At 34.9% G+C, this 8,994-nt stretch overlaps 1 protein-coding gene across 2 annotated transcripts; it reads right to left on the minus strand.

Annotated features, from left to right (window-relative positions):
- Positions 1-721: 721 nt before the first annotated feature.
- On the minus strand, positions 722-6,201 carry LOC120210887 (protein ACTIVITY OF BC1 COMPLEX KINASE 1, chloroplastic). Of its 2 annotated transcripts, none has more exons than XM_039209541.1 (14): positions 5,778-6,201; positions 5,364-5,570; positions 5,072-5,161; positions 4,828-4,974; positions 3,867-4,031; positions 3,525-3,665; positions 3,250-3,429; positions 2,918-3,113; positions 2,656-2,783; positions 1,993-2,064; positions 1,449-1,564; positions 1,203-1,350; positions 1,049-1,118; positions 722-930 (listed from the first exon to the last, which is right to left on the minus strand). In XM_039209541.1, the coding sequence occupies exons 1-14, from the start codon at positions 6,075-6,077 to the stop codon at positions 866-868; spliced, it is 2,025 nt and encodes a 674-aa protein (XP_039065472.1). In that variant the 5' UTR covers positions 6,078-6,201; the 3' UTR covers positions 722-865. The 2 variants fall into 2 exon arrangements, with proteins under 2 accessions (XP_039065472.1, XP_039065479.1); XM_039209548.1 differs by having other exon boundaries at positions 723-930; positions 5,794-5,933.
- Positions 6,202-8,994: the final 2,793 nt, after the last annotated feature.

The following is an 8,994-nucleotide window of genomic DNA, read 5'->3' on the forward strand; positions in this document are numbered from 1 at the left end:
GCCTCTTATCTTACACAATAGACTAATTATATGTGTACGAATCATGAATATCAAAGGTTTGAGCATTTAATGTCAAATGATTAAGAATTATCTAAAAAACAGATACAACATTATACTTAATGAAAATTTTTAATGATCGTTACAATCAGAACACTTAAAATGATAACATTTGTAACGTTACGCATCTGGATTGACCGAAAAATAATTTATACACCTAATGGAAAAAAATATAATTTGAGCATTTATTTTTGTATTAAACTAAATTTTATAAAATGAAATGACCATCCAGCTCAGTTGGTAGAGCACAAGGTTCTTAACCTTGAGGTCGTGGGATCAAGTCCTACGGAGGGCATTTCATAATTTGGATATCTCTTACGAAAGCTGCTCTCAATCTGGTGTTGGGGGTAGCCTACTATCTTACCTCCCCTTACCCCATATATATGAGAAAAAAAGGACAACCATTTTTATAAAATGTGATTTTAAATATTTTTTATACCTTCAACCAAATATCAAAATCTAATATTCCTAATGATTAAATCAAACTTAATAAAACGAAATAATATTTTTATGATAAATAATGTAGATAAATATCATAATTAGTCTAACATTCTATGAACCAAACCTCGATTAAATTTGTTTTCCGTTTCACATTTAATAAAATCCACCTTTCCATTGCAAATAGGCCATATACAATGTGATAACCACCTACACCAATAATGAATATATATTATATACAACTATCAACTCCAATAAGGTACAACATTCATATTCACTTGTCACAGTTTCAATAAACCAGCTGCTCTCTTGCTCCACAACGTGTACTGGAACTCATCTATACAAAATAAATGTCTGCCAAAATTTTGCTTCATCTATCAGATAAAACCGAGTTGCTCCATGAAAGCAAGAAATCCCGAACAACATTTGGAAAATCTACCCAAAGAAAGGAGATTTAACAACCAGAAACACAGTTAACCAACCAACTTATTATCTCATCACAACAGGTTGTATTAATATTCTGATGTAACTTGAAAAGCTCGAAGAAAGTTACCTCGTACAATTTCCCTAGCCACCGCTGGTACGTCTATATCATCTTCAACCAGTCTATAGACATCCACCAGCTGATAGACAAAACATAGCATTAAGGAGCCTCATACATAAGGTATTCTAACCATCGAATTGCAACTACTGAAATTCATACAAACCTCTTCAACATGGAGCTTAGAGTCTTCAGTCAGAGCAAGCAGAAGCTGTCTACGGATACCTTCATCAAAGAGGAAAAGGCGAGCTCCGTCTTTAATGGTGTCTGTCAAGTCCAATTTGCTTACTGTTTGCCAGCTTCTTGAACTTGGCCTAAGAAAAGAAAAAACAATTGAAAACTTTATGCAACTGCCCATTATTTGATGGAATCTAAAACAAGATGAGTAAGAGATTAGGCATCAGATTCGTACACACTCTTCTTCACTTGCAGTGCAGGGTTACTACTCATTTTGGCCACATTTTCCTTCGCAAGAACAATAAGATTTTCTAGCCGTTTCCACTGGAAAACACCATCTTTAAAAAGAACCTGACAGAAAAGGACCCTTAGTCTTGATTACAATCTCAGAAACCTTTCAATGCAACAACTTGGGCAACAACAGTTATTGATTTACCATAATAACAATATAAACTCTACTTAAGAAGTGTCATTTATGATAACCTAGTACATACATGACCTGCGAATGGAAATGATATGCAAAGAGGCAACACAAATAACAAGTCTCAAATCCCTTTTATATGTAGTAAGTGCACCACAAGCAATTTGGAACCAAGTTGTAGTAGTAAGTATAGCCCAAAATCATCATTTTGACATAGTGCTGTTACACTGAATCTAATTGGTAATTATAAGTATACTCCTTTAATTTAAATGGCACATGCAGAGGAAGGGCATTTTCACTTTATCAAATGGAATATAAGAGCGATGGGCATTCTAAATCAAGTAACAGATACAAGTACCTGTATGAGGCGTTCACGAAGAGCTGGATTAGGATCTGTTAACAGGCGCTTTGCCACATATGGGTAAGCAACCTAGTGAAAACACTTAAAATCAGTAGAGTGATTGGTATGATGTGCATCAGACAGTGTACCAATGCAATCAAGAATAAAATAATTATCCCATTTTATGCATAACAGAAACATAACAAGCTCTTAATCACAACAGGGGTATATTCACATAAGAAGCTGAAGATCGGTTAAAAAAATCCTAACCATTGGCATATTAACAAAGGAGTAAACTAGTGCAGCACCAATTCTTGAGCTTAGAGAAGATGTGTTTTAAGGGAACCAAAGGGGCAGGCCTTTCCTATGGACATTCATAAATTCAAAAGAATCCCAGTTTGTAATATTTTGCTTCTCTTTTTGCTCATACACATGTTATAAGCTAGATGTTCCAAAGACAAAATGAAAAAAAAAGAAGCTATCCACTAAGGTTATAATGATATGATAACCCCAGGACCACTCTACTAAATAATTGAAGGTGTAAAAAAATGAAAAAAAAAGAAGCTATCCACTAAGGTTATAATGATATGATAACCCCAGGACCACTCTACTAAATAATTGAAGGTGTAAAAAGGGTGAGGGTGGGGCAATGGGCAAGTAAAAGAAAAAATGTAACCTCACCTCTAGAAATTTAAAATCTGGCTTGAGTTTAAAACAGATACCCTCCTGAGTCAATAAAGAACGAATAACAAGAGAAAACCTCTCTGGAATCCTAATGGGATAATTATAAACCAGTTTGTTGAATTGCCCTGCAGTTAAAATAGCAGATATATAAGGCTTGTAATCTTCATAAATCAAACATAAGTTAAGAATAATGATTTATCAACTAAAAACACAATATTATATACATACATATAAATATATATATATATATATATATTACCAGTAACACTTCGGAAATTAAAGTCAGCAAGTCCTTTTCCAGAAGAATTCTGCCAGATAGCTTCTAAAGCTGGAATAATAGGAGAGACATCAGTTCCACTAGCCAAGAAACCAAGTCTGGTAAAATCATTTGCCATTTCAGCATAGTCCTCATTAACAGCATGGACAACAGCATCAATTAGTATCTGCTTATTTTGCTGAAAAACAAAAGGCACAACAATGTGTGAGGTAAGACATACCAAACATAGTGAAAATAAACTACTATTGCTATCAATTGCCTTTTATAATTGGTAACATGCTGAAAAACAGAATTTGACTTCTGGTATATCTTACCTGACTAAGCACAGCCACATTCCCAAAGTCCACATAAGCAATACGTCCATCTCGCAAGGCAAATATATTTCCAGGGTGTGGATCTCCATGAAATAACCCAAATTCAAGCAACTGCCGGAGAGCAGCGCTTACTCCAACTGTTAGAAATCCATTTACGTCAATTCCAGCATCCTTGATGGCCTGAGATGCATTGAGACAATGTTACAAAGAGTGATACAACAACATGAAATTGCTTCCAAATGAATACATAATGAATACAATCTTGATATCCAAACCTTTGGGTCAGTGCATCGAATGCCATCTATCCATTCCATTACCAAAACACGTGACCCAGAGAATTGTTTGTAAGCCCGAGGAATTTTAACAGTAGGATCATCTTTGAAGTTCTCAAGGAAGTCTTCAATGTTCCTGGCTTCCTAAATAATAAAGAAAGAAAAGAATATAAGATAGAAATACAAACAACACATCCATTTTAGCAGTGTTTGTTTACCACTTTAATGAATATGTAGAAAGGCATTATCGTGACTGGCATTCTGGAAATCAAGCTAAACTCCAATGTTATCCTTGTAAAAAGAGCATAGGCAAAGCACCAGGAAGCTTAGAATAAATGAACATACCAAGGTATAATCAAGCTCCTCCAAAAGCTTTTCACCAAATTCATCAACTATTAGTTCAGCATTGCAGCCCAATTTTTGTATGCTAATTCCATTTAAGAAGGAGGCAAGTGTTCGAAATAGAAAAAGATCACGATAGATTATAGGTTCTATCTGTGGCCTCTGCACCTGTAAGTAAATGAAATATTATTAATTGTATGTCCTTGCTTTTGTTGTATGATTACCATTTTAGAGTTGAACTTCAAAAACAAATCCAGCAAATGCAAATATAGGTGTGCATGACAGACAATAACTAATATGTTTTCTCGGCAGAACTTCATAATTCATTGGCAGATTTTAATAGGTCAACTAAAACAAAATGACACATATAAGAGAAAATCAAGTATAGAGATCTCTAATCATGAAAATTATGGACCCTTAAATGCAAAAGTGGCAAATAGTAATTAGTAGTTTCGAACTTAGGCTGATGAAAAAAATTAAAGGCATGTAGAGTAACATGAGTAGGAAACATTTCCTTGATAATGTGCAGAAGCTAAATAAGATAGCTAAAATTACAATAATAATCTGCATTAGATGTTAAGCAAACCAAAATCACTACTTTTGAACTGACCACAGCAAGGCATTTAAAGCAAGCAAGTAACCCAGAGTAAAATTACAGAAGCTACAGGTAGAACACTATACATGCTTGTAGAACTTAAGGTGCAACAGTACTTGAGAATGTGATCTTAACTTGTAGCCCAAAGTGCAATTATCATGTAACAATTCATGCAGTACAATTTAAACTGCAACAGGTGCTCAAACACAGATAATTTGATCATCGAAATAATATCAAAGTAAGTGGTTTAGCTTATCAAATTCCAAAGAGAAATAGGATCAACAAGAAAATATCAACTTACAAGTTGAGCAATAGACACGGAACTAAGGAACAAGGGAAAAGAAAAACAGTGTTTAATCACTCTAATACCTTAATTGCAACATCCTCTCCTGAAGAACGAAGTGTCGCACGGTAAACTTGACCCAAGCTTGCAGCTGCTATAGTTTGCGATGAAATTTTGCTAAATACAGCTTCAAGGGGTTGGCCCAATTCTTCCTCAATGATTTTAAAAGCAACCTGTCAACACAATTCTCATCAAGTAAAATGGCATGATCCCAGCTAACACAAAATCTGGCCATTTGAGAAACACAGGGATAATAGAGTAAATTCTTACCTGATTGGGAAAAGGAGGAACATCATCTTGAAGAATGCAAAGTTCATTCATATAATCTTCTCTGATGATATCAGGTCTGTTGGCAAGAACCTACCAGAACAAAATAAAATAACCATCACCTGGTCAACCTAAGCTTAAAGTTAAAACCATTAGCTTATCATCAATCTCTTTTCAACAGTTTTTGGTAGGCATTTTGGAAAAATCATCTTTTAGAATATAGGACCCAGTGAGTTCAAACAGAGAAATTAGAAGAAGCATTTACAACAACAGTTTGAAAATTGAAGAGTGAAACCTGGCCAGCTTTAATAAAAGATGGTCCGAGATCACATAGGAGATTCCTGAGTTGGCGAGCTCGAAAGGGAACAACCTCTTCATCCCTTCCGACCAAACAATCGTACATCAAAGAAGACCAATACAGACCCAAATTCCACACAATCTCCACACCACGTAAAATTAGTGATGCAACCGCCCCTCGAGACTCCAGTACCTTATTTCTGACCTATATGCCCAAAAAAATATCATATTAAACACAGCGATTGCAATTAGCAACTTCAATACGACCTTCTTGCTTTATAAGAATTAAACGCATACATTAACGGGTTTCCTAGGAACAGTAAAACCAAGCAGGCTAACCAGGAAAATAAAATAAAAGCAAAGCAAATTGAAATAAATATGATCTGATTAATAGCATATAATATTATCGTACTGTCTCAGGAGAGTACTTGCGAAAGGGGATGCAAACACCGCGTTCGAAATCAAGTTGTTCCATAGCACTGCTAGACATCCTCGAAGGTAACGCCTTATTCTGGGAGTTGACGGAAGTCGTTAAACTCCGCCTGAGTGTTCCATTGTCTACCGAAACTTCAGTCATTGAGGCGGCAAGACTAGAAACTCTGAAAGCCGAAAGCTTCTTCTTGTTTATTCGTGGCGGTGGGACGCCATGGATAGAGACAGGTGAAGATGAGAATTGAGATTTGTGTATGCAATTGGAGTGAACCAAGTTCATTATGAAACCCTTGAGGGAGAGGGGATATTTGGCGTTGGAGAGAAGCCGTTCAGCTGGGAGAATAGAAGTCTTGAAATTTTAGTTAAAATGTTCGACCACATAACATTTTGCAGATAATTTTTTAAACTAAATAAAATAATACTATAACATCGAAGGGTGAAATCATAAACGAGTATATGTTTGGCTTGCGATGAGTCCACGCTATTGCTTGGTGCATATGCGTTGCGTCCTGCGTGACAATTGAAGCAGCTTTTGGCTTTAATTCAATATCTGACTCACTCATAAACTTGTTCACGTATCCTAATTTGATGTGATTTTTTTAAATTCATTTATTTAGTTACTCGCCTATTTTTATGTTTTTTATTTGATTATAATTTTTTAAAAGTAGTAATACTATATCTTATTTATGTGTTTTTTTCTCCTGATTCAAAGGTTTTTTCTTGATTAATTCGGATAGACTCACGTCGTACATCTGACTTTGGTGAGTGAGTCTCTCAACAATAATTTTCTACATACACAATGACTCGAAGTTGAGACATTAATTAAACGATATCATCTATATATAATTAAATTTTATCATTTACTTAACAAAAATAATAATATGTTATATAACAATAATTTTAATCTCAACAGTTTACATATTATATCACAATTCTAATTCAAAATAATTTAATAAATTCTTAATATTTAAAAATCCTATTAATTTAGTGAAATATAAAATCTCCCAATCCCTCTTCCAAATCCCAATCTTTCCCAACGTCGTCGCCGTCCGTTTGTTCAGCCACCGCCGTCGCTTCTGTTATATCTTCTCTTGGTATTTAAATTCATGTAGTGTCTTGCTCGTTGGGAATGCAGGTCACTGAAGAGCAACTTGCATGTTTGTTTGTGAGTTGCGGGCAGGTGATATTATTTTCATTTCTCTTTATTAGTTTCATGAAAACAGTAAATCCGAATGAGTTGTTTTTCTTGCGAAGGTGGTTGACTGTCGCATATGTGGCGGTCCTAATTCTGTACTTCGTTTTGCCTTTATTGAGTTCACCGATAAAGGTCATGTTCAACTACCGTTATTTGATGCATTATCTATTTAGGGATTGTCAATGTAACCGTAAAATTGATATTTATGTTCTTTAATGCTTGACGGCTTGGTTGTGACTGTGCAAAAGGTGCGCAAGCAGCACTGAATCTGTCCGGGACTCTGCTTGGGTTTTATCCACTTAGGGTGATCATAGTCCTAAATTACAGTTGTAAATGTTGCGGACATTACAAAATGGTTTATTTTCTAAATGTCACTGTGAAAAAGAAGATGGAGTAAGAGTACGTTAAGTGTGAGGCAAGTTAACCTCATGTGGGATATAGAAAATGAGTTTAAGGAGCCAGTCCCTAGTCTTCAATGGAGAATTTCCCCATGTCCAAATTATGAAGACCCTATTAAGGAATGGCAGGTCGAAGAACTTTCGGTTTGAGCTTGTTAACAAGCCATTGAGCTCAAGTTTGTTAGCAGATCATTGATCCAGACTAGATCCAGTTGTGAATCTGTCGGATAGTTAGTCCTGAGCTATATAGCGTGATGATTCTGGGTCTAGAAGTAAGAGGCACTAGCGGATCTAAAAATATTTTTTTAGGGTGAACACATAGACGTTAATAATACAAAACTTTCGTATGTATTGGATACAAATAAATTTCAAGACGTGAACAATCAATAAAATGAGTAATTGGTAAAAGAAAATTTAGATTTCAGAATGGGCACATGTCTACCTTAAACTAAGGGTGGATCTGCCACTAGTCAGAGGTCTGGTTCATTACCCGATAATTGTTCTCGTTCTTGACAGCATCCTTAGCAGGGATGCTTAATGAGTTGAACAACTCGTGCACAGCTAGAACTTGACTCGATTAAAACTCAACTCGGTTTGACTCGACTCGATATCTTAACGAGTTGAGTCGAACAAAGTCTAACTCGACTCGATAAGTTCGCGAACAACTCGTTAATTTTTTAAAAAAATTTATAACTTTGTAGTTTGGTGATTGCAAGAAACAATAAATAGAGTGAAGAGATGTTGATTTCTTTATTTTTAGGATTGATTTTGTGTTGTTGAACTTTTTTTTTTCAAGAATGTTTTGAATACGTTAGTTTGATTTATTTTTGGATTGTTATTTGGTTTTAATATATTAGTTTGATATATTTTTGGATTGTTACTTTAAATTTTAGACTTTGAAATTGTTCCATACATCTTTTTAATAATTTTTTTGGTTAAATTTGTTAATTTATATTTATATTAAGTTTTATATAGTATTAGTAGATTTCAACTATAGTTAAAAAACAAAGTAAAAATTTTGGTGAGCTCAACGGGAAACGAATCGAGTCGAGCAAGAACTATTTTTAACGAGCACGAGTCGAGCAAAATTTTAACAAGCTTAACGAGCAACGAGTCGAGTCAAGCAACAAAACTTTTTAATGAGCACGAGTCAAGCACTGTCCAACTCGTGATCGACTCGTTCGATAATCAACCCTAGTCCTCATTTTCAACTCTGTCGTAAGTCCAACTGATGGATTCAAGGGTTTTGATAAATTGGTCCTGAACTATCTGCAACTACCAGCAAATTGTTGCGGAAGACGGCTATCGGATAGAGCAAAATCGCAACTGATAATTTGAGAAAATAAAAATGAAGATAAAATAGCAAAATTTACGTGGAAAACCCCTAAATAATATAGGGTAAAAACCACGGGCAACGGTAGAAGAATTTCACTATGAGAAAATAGGAATTACAACTTCTCTCGATCTACCAAGGAGAAAACAATGATAATTCTCTCTTGATAAAAAAGGAGAAAACAACTCTCAAGAAACTCTCTAAATTCTCTAGAATTGGAAGAAAGCTAGAATGCTTTGGGATTATTTTGAAGCTAAATGGGTTAGGGTAT

Source organism: Hibiscus syriacus, unplaced genomic scaffold (genome assembly GCF_006381635.1).
Source record: "Hibiscus syriacus cultivar Baekdansim isolate YM2019G1 unplaced genomic scaffold, ASM638163v2 tig00000715_pilon, whole genome shotgun sequence".
Lineage (NCBI taxonomy): Eukaryota > Viridiplantae > Streptophyta > Magnoliopsida > Malvales > Malvaceae > Hibiscus > Hibiscus syriacus.

Coding starts and splice junctions, on each gene's coding strand:
- LOC120210887 (XM_039209541.1), bottom strand. CDS start 6,077: ATGAACTTGGTTCACTCCAATTGCATACACAAATCTCAATTCTCATCT. Junction 4,975..5,071: donor TTCCTCCTTTTCCCAATCAG/GTAAGAATTTAC, acceptor TTGTGTTGACAG/GTTGCTTTTAAAATCATTGA. Junction 2,784..2,917: donor TAATTTCCGAAGTGTTACTG/GTAATATATATA, acceptor TTTTAACTGCAG/GGCAATTCAACAAACTGGTT.